General features: G+C 42.7%; 1 protein-coding gene across 27 annotated transcripts in view; it reads left to right on the top strand.

Moving 5' to 3' along the window:
- The window catches only part of NEB (nebulin), a 207,437-nt gene that overhangs the window by 120,216 nt on the left and 71,485 nt on the right, over positions 1 to 15,736 (top strand). For all 27 annotated transcript variants that reach the window (XM_066346075.1, XM_066346074.1, XM_066346072.1 and 24 more), the window contains 16 exons: positions 1,026 to 1,229; positions 1,578 to 1,682; positions 6,609 to 6,713; positions 6,814 to 7,125; positions 7,854 to 7,958; positions 8,853 to 8,951; positions 9,132 to 9,233; positions 9,316 to 9,423; positions 9,986 to 10,297; positions 11,646 to 11,750; positions 11,860 to 11,964; positions 13,200 to 13,307; positions 14,111 to 14,218; positions 14,318 to 14,431; positions 14,808 to 15,005; positions 15,387 to 15,491. In XM_066346075.1, the coding sequence (XP_066202172.1) occupies positions 1,026 to 1,229; positions 1,578 to 1,682; positions 6,609 to 6,713; positions 6,814 to 7,125; positions 7,854 to 7,958; positions 8,853 to 8,951; positions 9,132 to 9,233; positions 9,316 to 9,423; positions 9,986 to 10,297; positions 11,646 to 11,750; positions 11,860 to 11,964; positions 13,200 to 13,307; positions 14,111 to 14,218; positions 14,318 to 14,431; positions 14,808 to 15,005; positions 15,387 to 15,491 (2,295 nt within the window). The remainder of the gene's footprint in view (positions 1 to 1,025; positions 1,230 to 1,577; positions 1,683 to 6,608; positions 6,714 to 6,813; positions 7,126 to 7,853; positions 7,959 to 8,852; positions 8,952 to 9,131; positions 9,234 to 9,315; positions 9,424 to 9,985; positions 10,298 to 11,645; positions 11,751 to 11,859; positions 11,965 to 13,199; positions 13,308 to 14,110; positions 14,219 to 14,317; positions 14,432 to 14,807; positions 15,006 to 15,386; positions 15,492 to 15,736) is intronic.

Here is a 15,736-nt window from a genome sequence, read left to right as displayed (position 1 = left end):
ACAAAGAGAAAGTAAATGGACACAGAGGACATTCTTGCAGAATGACCAACATATACTAAGGGGCTTGTATGCAAACCATTATCTGAAAGAAGGCCAACATGGTCAGAATGCACAGGTCGAAGGGAAGCACATATAAGATGAGGCTGGAAGAACAGGTTGGGACTGGTGCCAGGTCATCCCTTGCCTTCCAGCCCATGTTAAGGATTATGATCTTTATCCTAAGACCAATGGGAAGCCACAGAATGGGAGGATATTGTGACAGATTTGAATCATGAATTTTGAAAAGATTATTCTGGCTGCTTTGTGAAGAACTTACTGGACAGCCTCTATCATTGCTTTTAAAGTGCCCATTGACTAGTAAGATGATTAGTTAGTTAATTTTATTCAAAAATTCGCCATGCTTCCCCCAAACAGAGAGCTCCTTCTACATCTTTCTGCTTTTTAAAATGTACATATATAGACCCTGGCCGGTTGGCTCAGTGGTAGAGCGTTTGTCCAGTGTGTGGAAGTCCTGGGTATGATTCCTGGCCAGGGCACACAGGAGAGGCAACCATCTGTTTCTCCACCCCTACCCTTTTTTCCTCTCTCTTCCCCTCCCACAGCTATGGCTCAATTGGCTCGAGCAACTGGCCTAGGGTGCTGAGAATAGCTCCATGGCCTCTGCCTCAGGTGCTAAAAACTGGTTCTGGTTGCAGTGGAGCAATGGTCCCAGATGGGCAGAGCATTGCCCCCTAGTGGGTTTGCTGAGTGGATCCGGGTCCCGGTGAATGCAAGAATCTATCTCTCTGCCTCCCCTCCTCTCACTGAAAAATAAAACATAAATACATATCTACCCCAGTGTAGACCCCTGCCACAGAAAACAAGAACAAAACATTGCTGTGCTCATGAGAAATTATGTTTGTCAGGACAGTGCTCAATTTTGTTATTGTTTGTGGGAAATAAAATATAATATACAAGATTGCTTCTCTATTTTACTAGAGTTTTTTTTTTAAACCTGTTCTAGCTAACTTTGTTTCCTGTGCCAGGCTATCTACAAGGCTGACTTGGAGTGGTTGCGAGGCGTCGGCTGGATGCCCGATGGGTCTCCCGAAGTGCTGAGGGTCAAAAACGCCCAGGAGATCCTGCGAGACAGCGTCTACCGAACACCTGTGGTGAAACTCAAGTACACAAGTATCGTCGACACACCTGAAGTTGTCCTCGCTAAATCAAATGCTGAAAATATTAGTATTGTAAGTTACCATTTTCTCTATAATAAAATCAGGTTAGTGTCATAAATAAATGAAACAATTGACCTAGTAATTTAATAATAATAATAATGATGATAGCAAAGATTTTAATAAGTAATGCTGACAGGGTTGTTTTATTACTACTTACCAATTTTAAACAAAAAACTTAAAGATTAATAAAAGGTATAAATACCTTTGAGATTTCATATCAAGTTTGAGTAACTTACGTGAAAAAAACTCTAGAAGTTTGTACCTTAATATGAAAAGATTTTGGATCAGAAAAATTGAAATTTATGCACTGAAACTAGCAAAATTACAAAGTGATTTACTTACCATTGGTTCTGTCCATAGCCAAAGTACAGAGAAGTTTGGGACAAGGATAAAACTTCGATCCATATAATGCCAGATACTCCAGAAATTAATCTCGCCAGAGCCAATGCTCTTAACGTGAGCAACGTAAGTACTGCAGCAGACTCCCTTTCTGTTTAAAAAGTCACTCAGTTGGTGCCGCAATATCATCAGTGAAACTTGTCATAGCCAAGGGGCTGAAGACTGACTAGGGAGGCAGGGGAGACTCCTCCCATCGGCCCCGGACCAGGGAGGCAGGGGAGACTCCTCCCATCGGCCCCGGACCAGGGAGGCAGGGGAGACTCCTCCCATCAATCAGCCCCGGACCAGGGAGGCAGGGGAGACTCCTCCCATCGGCCCCGGACCAGGGAGGCAGGGGAGACTCCTCCCATCGGCCCCGGACCAGGGAGGCAGGGGAGACTCCTCCCATCGGCCCCGGACCAGGGAGGCAGGGAGACACCTCCCATCGGCTCCGGACCAGGGAGGCAGGGGAGACTCCTCCCATCGGCCCCGGACCAGGGAGGCAGGGGAGACTCCTCCCATCGGCCCCGGACCAGGGAGGCAGGGGAGACTCCTCCCATCGGCCCCGGACCAGGGAGGCAGGGGAGACTCCTCCCATCAACCCCAGACCAGGAGTGACAAAGGAGCAGATCTCTGGCTCAGAGTCACTGGGCAGATCAGTTACTGGTGAGCCAGTGTCAACATGATACAAGGGAGAGGGGAATAAGGATAAGAAAGATGAACAAGGAATGAAGCGACCCACAAACAAGAAAAAGGAATTAAGGACAGAGTCAGATGAACTCAAAACATGAGAATTCTTTGCAAAACCCTCCAAATTAATTTTAAAACCTGGATTATAGAATGTTTTAGGAGATTACAAATTACCAAAATTGACACCCAGAAAAAGAACAAAAACATATAGCAAGAAATTAAGAGGGTTGTTAAACACTTTCCTTTCTCTTCTCAAATGCCAGGGTCACCCACATGATTTCACAGAAGAATTCTTTCAAAACTACAAACCACCGTAGAGCCCAATAAAAGAAAAAAGTCATCACAATTACCAAAACTTGTCAAAATAGTTTCACAAGTGAAAGCTAGGAAGATCTTAAATAAAAAGTGAGCAAATCAGAGTCAGTTGTTCATAAATATATGACACAAATAACTAGGAATCATCTAGGAATTCTAGGAGGGCTCTATATTTAGAAACCTAATAATGTAATAGAACAAAGGGGAAAAAGTCACATGCTCTCTTAATTAGATTTGAAAATGTAACAAAATTCAATCTGTTCTTATCCTTTAAAATCAAATATTAGGCAAGTGAAAATTAATGGACATTTTCTTGACATGACTAAAAAAATAAATCTCAAATCAAAGGTCAGGCTCATCCTCAGTAACTAAGCTTCTCAGTCAAGTAAAGATGCCCACTAACATTATCATTGCACTGAAAGGTCTAGCAGAGGAAGTTTCACATTTGATCCAAGATAAATAAGATAAGAGATAATTTTTTTAAAGAAAAAAGGCAAATTTTTTATTATTTTCAGAACAAATCATTATATACCTGGGAGAAACAAGGGAATCAACATTAGAAATCTGTTAGATGAAATTAATTTAGTGCCTGACCAGGAGGTGGCGCAGTGGATAGAGCATCAGACTGGGATGTGGAGGACCCAGATTTGAAACCTGGAGGTCGCCAGCTTGAGTGCAGGCTCATCTGGATTGAGCAAAGCTCACCAGCTTGGACTCAAAGTCACTGGCTTGAGCAAGGGGGCACTCAGTCTGCTGTTGCCCCCTGGTCAAGGCACGTATGAGAAAGCAATCAATGAACAACTAAGGTGCCGCAACGAAGAATTGATGCTTCTCACCTCTCTCCCCTCCTGTCTGTCCCTATCTGTCCCCCTCTCTGACTTTGTCACACACACACACACACACAGACACACACACACACACACACACACACACAGAAATTAATTTAGTTATGTGGTTAGCAGCACAATTCAGTGATGTTCAAAAAAGCACCACCTTTGTGGATCACAGAGGTTTCTTACATGTACAGTAAGACCTTAGGTACTTCCTGTACCTACCTTAGTACAGTTCACCATAGTTTGAATCTTTCAAAATACAATACATCTTTGTGAGAAAAAGAATGTGCCAAGCATCGTTTCCTCACCATGTGCCAAACTGTGCACCATCAGCTCGATTATAATGAGCCACTTGGGAGCTAATTTTTTCCAGGGATTAAGAGGAAAACACACAAAATTTTAGGCCACTAAACACTTTTTTGGATCAGAATCAGTAGAATGGGGCAGTGCACTGAAAACTCTGGAAAGTCACGTGCTCTCCTTCTGCATGATCAGTTTCTTCGCTGAAAATGCCAGAACCCCACCATTGATATGATGACATAAGAAAGACTAATATTTGAAACCATGCCAGAAGTAAATTTGTTAACTTTAGATATTTAGATATTAATGAGAATGGCTTGCGTTTTGGAATAAATCAAACATCCCATTTGCATGTTAACCAAAATGAACATTTTCATTACACATGGTGTTATTATAATCTTTATATAACTTGCTATTTAAAATTCTTTTCATCATTTAGAAAGTGAAAATTGTTAGACTATTTGTATATAATTATATAGGTAACCAAGCATATTCATATTAAATCAACTCATTTAATCTTCAAACTAACCACATAAGTAAAATATAATTATTTTGTTTTTATCAGATAGGAAAGTTAAGACTAAAAAAAAAATAAGGAGGCCCTGGACGGTTGGCTCAGCGGTAGAGCGTCAGCCTGGCGTGCGGGGGACCCGGGTTCGATTCCCGGCCAGGGCACATAGGAGAAGCGTCCATTTGCTTCTCCACCCCCCCCCCTCCTTCCTCTCTGTCTCTCTCTTCCCCTCCTGCAGCCAAGGCTCCATTGGAGCAAAGATGGCCCGGGCGCTGGGGATGGCTCCTTGGCCTCTGCCCCAGGCGCTAGAGTGGCTCTGGTCGCGGCCAAGCGACGCCCCGGAGGGGCAGAGCATCGCCCCCTGGTGGGCAGAGCGTCGCCCCTGGTGGGCGTGCCGGGTGGATCCCGGTCGGGCGCATGCGGGAGTCTGTCTGACTGTCTCTCCCCGTTTCCAGCTTCAGAAAAATACAAAAAAAAAAAAAAAAAAAAAAAGGAATTTGCCTATATTCTCAAAGTTAATAGATGAAGAAGCTTAGTCTCAAGCCAGATTTTTTTTAGTTCAAATAAAAAATATATTTGACCACATAAGCAAACAAAAAATAAGACATAAGAAAAATAATAATGTAATAATATATGTAATAAACTGAAATAAATAAAAAACAAAAAAATTAAAAACAACATAATGACAAGTTTGCATTTAATATTCTCCAGTATAATAGATTTAAATGTGGGGAATGGTTTTTCTTTTGTATAGAAAACAAGTCAATTGTTAAAAGAGGACCCCAAATTCATACAAAAACTTGAATGAAAATTTCTACAAAACATATCAATACTTACAAACACAAAATTTATCTGAGCACTCACAGTTCAGATATGCAAAGGCCATGAAATGGTCAATAACTAAAATTTACCTCTCCTTTCTCCACTGTTCAAGATTCCATACTGATTGATATGCTTTTAAATTATACATTTAAATGATTATTTCTGAGTCTTTTTGACATTTTTAATACAGAGTATGCCTATTTAAATATGATCATATATTTTTAAAGTTATCTATGAACCAGTCACTCCCTTAATTAACTTCTCTTTACAAACAAAGAGACACTACATTTTTTTCTTTTTCTTTCTTTCTTTCTTTCTTTCTTTCTTTCTTCCTTTATTTTTGTTTAGACAATTAATTTTAATGGGGTAACATTGATTAATTAGGGTACATATATTCAGAGAAAACATCTCCAGGTCATTTTGACATTTGATTATGTTGCATACCCCTCGCCCAAAGTCAAATTGTCTTCTGTCACCTTCTATTTGGTTTTCTTTGTGCCCTTCCCCTCCCTCTACCCCCTTTCTCTGTCCCTTCCCCTCCCCCTGGTAACCACCACACTCTTGTCCATGTTCCTGAGTCTCATTTTTAGAGATACTACATTTTTTTAAAAATGACTGGTGGCCCTGGCTGGTTGGCTCAGCGGTAGAGCATCGGCCTGGCGTGCGGGGGACCCGGGTTCGATTCCCAGCCAGGGCATATAGGAGAAGCGCCCATTTGCTTCCCCACCCCCCCTTCCTCTCTGTCTCTCTCTTCCCCTCCCACAGCCAAGGCTCCATTGGAGCAAAGATGGCCCAGGCACTGGGGATGGCTCCTTGGCCTCTGCCCCAGGCATTAGAGTGGCTCTGGTCACGGCAGAGCGACACCCCAGAGAGGCAGAGCATCACCCCCTGGTGGGCAGAGTGCCACCCCTGGTGGGCGTGCCGGGTGGATCCCGGTCGGGCGCATGCGGGAGTCTGTCTGTCTCTCCCCGTTTCCAGCTTCAGAAAAATACAAAAAAATAAATAAATAAAATAAAAATGACTGGTAACATCCAATTGTACCTCAGCAGGAACTTAAAACAATCCCAAATAATATGCATCTTTAATCACATAAGATCTAGGAAACCATATTGGGGGAAGAAAGAACTCACAAATCTAAAATGTTTATACTTTTGAAGATTACAAAATTGAATTAACTTAAAATTTAAATAAGTTGAATTATTGAATTAAGGAAATTCCATAATAGCCCATTAATATCTGAACTTAAATTTATCCCAAAGCTACCAATGTAAGAAGCAACTAAACTCTTTTACCTGAACCATAAACAACTACATCAAGGCTATGATTCAAATTAAAGGGAAAAAACTTTTGTTGAGCCGAAATATTGGGACTCCAGTCTCAGTTTTGAATTTCATCCCATGGTGCAGAATGTTTCTCTCATCTATTCTCTTTTCTTTAACTGGTTCTGGGACTTCAAAACTGTACCCCTCTGATAATAATTCTACGTGAGCACTTGGAGTTATTAGGAACTTTGAACCTGGAACGACTCTTTGTTCTCTTCAGAAAATTTACCGTGAAGGTTGGGATGAAATGAAGACGAGCTGTGACATACGGCTGGACGCTATCCCCATACAGGCTGCCAAGGCTTCCAGGGAGATCGCCAGTGACGTACGTATGGCTTGTTCAACTTCTCAGTGTTTTCAGCAGATGTCCTTGGTGCATCGAGAGTACCAGTTGCGATCCATCTGTTTTGTTTTTGCATCTCCAGTATAAATACAAGCTTGACCACGAGAAGCAGAAGGGCCACTATGTGGGCACCCTCACAGCCAGAGATGACAACAGGATCCGGTGGGCCCTCATAGCTGGCAAGGTTCAGAATGAAAGAGAGTACCGGCTGAATTGGGCCAAATGGAAGACAAAGTTCCAAAGCCCTGTGGACATGCTCTCTATCTTGCATGCTAAGAACTGCCAGACTCTGGTCAGCGACGTGGATTATCGCAACTACTTGCATCAGTGGATATGCCTGCCCGACCAGAACGATGTGATCCAGGCCAGGAAAGCCTACGAACTGCAGAGCGATGTGAGTGGACACCTTGTGAGAGGTGCTCTTCTATAGGTTGCCAGGACTCCCAGAAAGTTTATGTCTTTAAGTCCTTGTAATGTAATTTCATGTCTTCATATAGCCAAGATTTGGGTTTTAGTCATACCTTATAGTTTGGTATCAAAATCACCAAAACCATAAATGATAGAGATTTTGTGTCAAGAAATGAATGGTAGTGTGAATATAGTTCTTAACTGTTGCAGGATAAGGAGAAGTATGGTGAAAATATTTACAAATTCACAGAATAAAGCTCTGAATGTGCATTGGCCCTGACAACAATAACCTCTAGATCAGGCATCCCCAAACTACGGCCCCGTGGGCCGCATGTGGCCCCCTGAGGCCATTTATCCGGCCCCCCGCCGCACTTCCAGAAGGGGCACCTCTTTCATTGGTGGTCAGTGAGAGGAGCACTGTATGTGGCGGCCCTCCAACCGTCTGAGGGACAGTGAACTGGCCCCTTGTGTAAAAAGTTTGGGGACCCCTGCCTAGATGAATTGAAGTGAATTCCTTTTAAATAGAAAATATGTTTCTTAGTTTGTCATACCACCTGGCCTCCTAATTTTTCATACCACCTAAAATTACTTATGTTACCTGCCTGACTGCTTGAGTCTATCATTGTTAAATTGTAATTCTCCATCAGACCGATGGATAAAATAAACAGGACTGTGGCTACAGTTACTGACTTCATCCCGACCTTGTTTTCACAGGCTATTTACAAGGCTGACTTGGAATGGTTGCGTGGGATTGGTTGGATGCCCCAGGATTCCGTTTCTGTCAATCATGCCAAATATGCTGGGGATATCTACAGTGAGGTATTCCTATGTTTTATCCTGCCATTCATTACATTTCCTAAAAGACTGAGAAAAAATACACAAACTGCTTGGCAGGTGGTAGCGCAATGGACAGAGCATCAACCTGGAGCGCTGAGATGCCTAGCTCAAAATCCCCAGGCTGACAGCTTGAGCGTGGACTCAGTTTGAGCACAGGGTAGCTAGTTTAAGCAAAGAGTCACTGGCTGTCCTTGAGCCTTTCCCCACCACTGTCAAGGCACATACAAGAAGCAATTAATAAACAACTAAATTGAAGCGACTATGAATTTGAGGCTTCTCACTCTCTCCTCCCTTCCTCTCTCCCTCCCTTCCTGTCTCTCTATTTATATAAAAAACAACAACAAAACAAAACACAAAAACCCAAGCCAAAATTTAGTCATTCCTTATCAACAATTTAAGCAATTTTAATTGCTGTCATTTAAGCCAGGCATACTTTTTTTTTTTCAAAATAATTCTGTACTGTTACTATGACACTATAGGACCACATCCATAACATAATATTTAGCATATTCATTGATGTTTGGAGTTGTAGATATAAAAAACATTTTTGGCAGCAATAGGAACATACTTGAGTGAAGTTTGTCCCATTGAAAAATAATGTATTGAGTATTATGATACATATAATGTGTATAATGACACATTACATGACTTTGGGAGCTAAGAAAACCTGCTACTTTAAAATCTGTGGAAGGTATAGGAAGCCAACCCATTTGTTAAAAAGTAAAATGCTGAGAAGAAAGATTGCCAAGAAGACACCATTCAAATATGGTGCTTTCTGCTTGTAGTAGAAAAGGATCCTTTTTTTTTAGCATATCTTTTTCAGCTCACACAGGGCCAGTGGCTACAATTGTCTAAAAGATATTTTCTTTTCCATAGAATAAATATCGCACAAAAATTGAAACTCTGAACTTTACTCCTGTGGATGACAGAGTTGATTATGTGACAGCAAAACAAAGCAGTGAGATCCTAAATGATGTAAGTACATGACTGTTCTTCTAAAATGGCCCAATCATAAAGATGTCATTTCCAAAGCTTTTCCACCTGCTTACACACGGCATGCAATCATTGCCTGAACTACAGGTTGTAATCATTGAAATCATTTTACATTATGTTTTCCTAACACCCAGTAACTTACCCCTTGTCTCTTGTTTCCAGATTAAATACCGGAAAGACTGGAACGACACCAAATCAAAGTACACCCTCACGGAAACCCCGCTGCTGCACACGGCCCAGGAGGCTGCCCGGATACTGGACCAGGTATGGGTTAGGCCCGTGCACGTCTTGTCCCCCCATTCGGACTCCTCAGTTTAACCCTTTGCTGTGGCCCTCTGTCTTCTAGCACCTCTACAAGGAGAGCTGGGAGAAACAAAAGGCTACGGGTTACCTTTTGCCTCCGGATGCTGTGCCGTTTGTTCATGCCCATCATTCTAGTGATGTTCAGAGCGAGGTAATTCATCCTGCCATGAGTGCACGTTGCAGACTGGACCCTGCCCGTGGGACTACCCAGTTACGTTGAGGCTTGGCACGGGGGAGTGTCCCTTGTGGCCCAGCAAGCCTGGCCAGGCCGTGGGATGGTGGGAACACCTGCTCCCTTCTGGTCCTTTGTCCGTGGGCTGTGAGAGTCCCTCCACATTGGCTTCTTTAAGGGCTATCCTTCGAGTTCTTTACTTTTTCTTTTTTATGTATTTTTTTAGATTATCAACACAGTAAGACTGGTTTATCCCCATCACCATCTTCAGTTTTTCTCCTATTTCCTGGCTTTTCTAAGATCTTGAGGCCTTCAGATAAAATAGTGCCAGAATTAGAAAGCACATGTCTTTTTTTTTTTTCATTTTTAAGTTGATATATTTTTAATATGTATTTTTTTTTCAGTTTTTTGTTATTTAATCTCGTAGTGGGGATGTGTGACACAAAAAGCTGGGGGTGGGCTGAATTTACGGATATTCAAAGTCCCTTGTGCCCTGTGTGCTTAGCTAAGCTGATGGAATCACTGTGCTTCTTCCCACCAGCTGAAATACAAAGCTGAACATGTAAAGCAGAAAGGCCACTATGTTGGTGTCCCGAGCATGAGAGATGACCCTCACCTGGTGTGGTTTGAGCACGCGGGCCAGATTCAGAACGACAGACTGTACAAACAGGGCTATCATAAAACAAAGGCCAAAATCAATATTCCCGCTGACGCAGTATCAGTGTTGACCGCCAAGCAGGGGCAGAGCCTTGTCAGTGATATTGATTACCGTAATTACCTGCACCAATGGACATGTCATCCTGACCAAAACGATGTGATCCAGGCAAGGAAAGCCTATGACCTACAGAGTGATGTAAGTGATTTTTGTTTCTTAATTAGCTACAAACATATGGTATAGTCTGAGAATTATTAAGTAGCATTCCAGAATCACCACTCTTTGAAACTTGGAGCCATAAATATTTAGTTTGCTCCCAGCAGGCACTGAAGCTGGACGTGAAATAGAGGAAGATCAGGAGCAGTGATTGAGTGACAGCGTTGCCCACTGGCTACCTTTCTGAATACATTTTAAAGTCAGTTATTTAAAAATCTGCTTTTGTACCATTGCATTGTTCCTCACTCACATTTACATGAAAAAATATCAACTGATTTAGAATAATAATTGGCGTAGGTGGGAACTGCGATTGAGTTGGGATTTTGACAATCTTGCATGAAAGAATACTCAAGGCCCTGGGCGGGACCCATGCTTGCTTTGCCGGGTGTCTCATTCCTCAAGGCATTTATGAAGTTAGTTGCTCATAGGAATCAAAGCAAAAGGGACACAAAATACTGGCAGGCCGCAGGAGGGCCAGAATTTCTCGTGCAGAGCTTTGGTAAAGCCAGGGCAGAGAATATCACTAGGCCGCCACACACTGAGGCCTGAGTCAGGGTCTCTACCTGACAGCAGCAGTCTGTAGGGAACAGAAACACGATGCACCAACACGCCGCGCAGGGCATCACGGAGCTAACCTTACAGGGCCTCCCCTCACTGCCCAAACAGGAAGAGCAAGCAAAGACTGCCTGCCACGCAGGTGCCGAACTCGAGTCTCCCCCTCCCAGGTCGCTGCAGCAGAAAGACCGCTGTGGAACTGGACTCAGATTAGTGACACCGCTTCAGTCGGTGTGGGTGGGCTGCGAGAATCCAGGAGCAAAATGGGAAGTGGAGAGGCAGGCTTGATGGGAAGGTTGCCTCCCAGGCCCTATAATACATCAGCATTTACTTATGTGACTTCCTTTATTCTAAATGGCCCACGTATTTCTTGATAACTAAATTTACTAAGTTCATCTAAAATTCCGCCTCCTTGTGAAACCCTTTGTTCAAGCTCCCAGAAGAAGATGCCGGCTCCGCCCTTACCTCCCAGGGTACTTGACCAGCCTTGCTCTCACCGCGCTTACCGCCCTCCACTCTGTAAAGGATTTCTCTCTGCACCTAGACCCCTTCTTAACACTTCTCCCTCAACGCACCTAGCACAGTACTTCATTCATAGTAAGAAGTTCAAGAAATACGGCCCAGTTATACAGAGGAAATCACAACTGAATCAATGAGACAACAGCTATAGGAGACTGAACTCCTTTAAAAGCTGTAAAAAAAAAATTGTTTTTAATCTGCTGTCTGTAACCCTGTGTCTGGGTCATTTTTCATTCTGTCTCACTTCCTGCTCTAGAATATCTACAAAGCTGACCTGGAGTGGCTCCGAGGCATCGGCTGGATCCCCCTGGATTCTGTGGAACACGTGCGGGTTACTAACAACCAAGAGCTGGTGAACCAGGTACACGAAGCCTGTTCTTCTTCCCTGACGCCTGCCCTCCTTCCCTGCCAGGTGGGGACAGGTACTCTGTAGGGCGAGACCTGCCTTCATCATCTCTATTTCTTTGCAGGTGAAATACAAGAAAGCTGCTCTTGACAACTATCCTAACTTTACAAGTGTGGTAGACCCTCCAGAGATTGTTTTGGCCAAGATGAATGCAGTCAATCAAAGTGATGTAAGTTTGCTTTGTGCATGATGAGGTACATTGACTAGGAGCTAGTGGTCTATCATTGAACAGACTGGCTTATAAGAAAACTAGAAAGCCCGGCAGTCATACGAAATGACCGCTGTTCTAGATATTATAAATTGTAATTAAAATGATTTGTGCAAAAGTGTTTGCTAATTCAAACTGAATTACCCAGGGCAGGCAGCGAGGACACCCCTTTGCTTAGTGCCCCACGGGGTTTCCCCCTTCTACTTGCTTAATTGCTTAGAGTGCAATGAAGGAAACCACTGGCGGTACATTTCTTAAGAGCCACCACTAGCTCAATAAATAAAGGTGATTTAAATAATAAAATGTTAATTCACATGTCAAAGATCTCTTTGTACACAACATTTCTTGTATAGATCTTTCCATCATTTTTAAGCTCGCCTTGCAGAGGACCATCAATTATTTTTAATTTTACATCTGTTCTTTCACGAACTCTTGAACAGGCAACATAAAGTTGACCGTGTCCAAATGCAGGCTCAGGTAAAAAAATGCCAACACGCTTAAGCGTTTGGCCCTGAGACTTATTGATGGTCATAGCAAAGGCAAGTTTTACAGGAAATTGTCTACATCTCAATTGAAACGGCAACCCTGTTTGAGATGGAGCCAAATCAATTCTTGGAATGACATGTATTTCACCTTTAGAGGAGCCAGTCAAAGGCTTAGCTATTATGACATTATTTTTCAATTGGAGAACCTCTAGTCTTGTACCATTGCAAAGACCCCTTCTGGTGTTAAGATTTCTTAACAGCATAATAATTGCTCCAATCTTTAACCTCAATTTGTGAGGTGGCATGCCAGAAGGCGGGACTATTTGAATGCCATGGCAACTTCACCCCATTGGCTAGTATAGTTACGCAAGCAACCAATAAACTATCGGCGACAAACAGACACTTAAGCCGCTTATATATAAGATGAGGGGGCCGGGGGTTGTAAGATAATCTTTGGGAGAGAAAGTCTTACAAGTCACTAGCAGGTGGTACAGTTAGTTGTACCCACTTTCAGTTAATATCCATATCCTTGCCCAAGTTATTTTATTGGCTTATCTGCAATGGACTGAAATTAGTCCCTTTTCATCTCTAGTCCATTAGTTGGTTTTAATCTCAAAATGTAGGCTGATTATTATCTTGCTAGGTAGATCTTATGAAACTTTAAACGTACATTTTATTAATCAAAGGTTTTTTTTTGGTTTTCCTCCTTAGATAAAATATAAAGAAACATTTAATAAATTAATAAAGGGCAAGTACACGTTTTCTCCGGAGACACCGTATATCACCCACTCCAAAGACATGGGGAAACTCTATAGTACTGTAAGTTCTGTCTTCTGCAATACAGCTTAGTTCCTCATTTTAAGCTCTTGTCAATATTCATATTCCTGGATGATTTTGTGAACAATCGAACTTATAAGGAGATCAATCTATTATTTTTATTGTATTGAATCTTGTTTAGTGAAAGTAGCATATTATTCAGAGCACGTAGCTTTTATTCAGCTGGTACTTTTTGAGCTGCTACGATGAGCCAGGCACTGAAGAGGTAAAGCTCAAATGAGTCAAGCTGGTCAAGGGTTCATGAAAGCCAGAGGAATAGACATGCAAATAAAAGGATAATAATGTAGCAAGTGCTCTACCTGCTCTGGGTGCACACAGGCCCCAGCAACTACCCTCTGAGAAAAGACAGAAAAGGCTGGTCCCACTTCAACAATCACCTACAGACATCTCCAGCCACTGAGTGGAGGACTTGCCCTCCAAATTTTAAGTCAGCTAATTTAAAGGACATGTGTGTGTGTGTGTGTGTGTGTGTGTGTGTGTGGTGTGCATAAGTTTAACTTCGGTCGTAGACGATCTTCAGCGACTCTCTCCCTTGGAGCAAATTTGTTTTCACTTTTATTAGCACTCTAAATACAGTTGATCTTCATTATAAAATGCCTCAGAGTTTGTTGATTTCGTTTGCAACAAGCCAAAAGACTCTCTACCTTGTTCTTAGGTAGGTACACTAACAGCTATAAAGATTTAAGCCATGCTTTTAAACATAAATATTTTACCTCGATTTTACCACTTTCTTTTTCATGGTATCTGAGAGCAAGCTTTTGTTGACACCCATGTCTTTGTTCCAGATCTTGTATAAAGGGGCCTGGGAGGGAACCAAGGCCTATGGCTATACCTTGGATGAGCGCTACATCCCCATCGTCGGAGCCAAAAACGCTGACTTTGTGAACAGTGAGGTCGGTAGGACTCTGTCCTCTCACAGATTTCAGCATCTTTATTGGGGAGCGAGGGCTGGTTAGAACCTCCCAGTGGTTCTCACTGTTCCCACTTCACAGCTTAAATACAAAGAGACGTATGAGAAGCAGAAGGGTCACTACCTGGCTGGAAAGGAAATCAGCGAGTTCCCTGCTGTGGTTCACAGTCTGGATTTCCAAAAGATGAGGAGTGCAGTAAGCAAAGTTCACTTTAATTTTGTTTCTGCCCTGCCCTTTGGTTTGAGATCAGCTGGGGAGGGGTGGGGAGGGAGGAGCAAGTCCTGAGACTTTCCCCCGCCCCTGCAGTGAGCCTGTGTGGCTTCGATGGCTTTGGACTCCCCCTTCCCTCCCGCCTTCACCACCAGTGATGGCTCTGCATTTGACAAGGCCGCTGCTTACCCTGTGTTATAAAAGGATGGGAAATTTTTAAAAAGAATATACTAAAGTATATTTGTTTAACCTTAGTCTATTCTAAAGGTATTGATCTATATTGGAGATAAAATTAAGAGATTGAGCCGGATAATTTACATTTTCCTTTCTTATTTTTGTCTTTTTTTTTTTAATTCTTTAGTTGAACTACAGAAAAAATTACGAGGACACCAAAGCAAATATTCATATCCCCAATGACATGATGAACCACGTGCTGGCCAAACAGTGCCAGTACATCCTCAGTGACCTGGAGTACCGACACTACTTCCACCAGTGGACATCGCTTCCAGAAGAACCCAGCGTTATACGGGCCCGGAACGCACAGGAGATCTTGAGCGATGTATGTCTTCTCTGCAACTCGACTTAATCACAGGCTTCACCCAGCCCTGCCTTGGCTCCCCTGCCCCCTAGGTTCTAATTAACCCTGCTCTTCTTCATTACAAACTGACATCTATAACCATTTTTGGTGTAAGAAGTCCATCTGGACCATGGACACCTATGTTCAATATTTAGTTTGTTCAACACTAGACTAACACTTAGCTATTGCTTTCCTCCTAAGCTTCTTCAGGCCAGAGCATTAAAGACCCCTCAGCTGTTGAGAAGCCCTCCCTATGACCATTAAGCACCAAGCACAGACAAGAGCTGATATGAAATCATCAAAACGTTCGATTGTAAATTCATTTGATACCTATTGTCTTTCACTGTTCCTTCTTTCTTGCAGAATGTGTATAAAGATGACTTGAATTGGCTGAAAGGCATTGGATGCTATGTTTGGGATACACCCCAGATCCTCCAAGCCAAGAAATCGTATGAACTCCAGAGTCAGGTGAGCCAGTCATTCTAAAAGGACTAATTCGCTGTGGATTAATGGACTCTATGGTGCTGTCAGTGGCGTTTTGGCAAGGTTGTCCCTGAGCCCAGGTAGAGAAAGCTTTCTAACAGTGCATGATCAAAGGGAACCAGGATCCACTGCCCAGTAAGAACCTCTCCTAGTGCCCTGCTCTGATGTTGGGCCTTAGGGTTTGAGTCTCTCAGTAATTGAAGGCATTAGACATTTCTAACAGAAAGTAT

The sequence above is a fragment of the Saccopteryx leptura genome, chromosome 7 (assembly GCF_036850995.1).
Source record: "Saccopteryx leptura isolate mSacLep1 chromosome 7, mSacLep1_pri_phased_curated, whole genome shotgun sequence".
In the NCBI taxonomy this organism is placed as follows: Eukaryota; Metazoa; Chordata; class Mammalia; order Chiroptera; family Emballonuridae; genus Saccopteryx; species Saccopteryx leptura.
The sequence above is the reverse complement of the archived record's forward strand: the minus strand, read 5'-3'. Positions and strand labels throughout refer to the sequence as shown.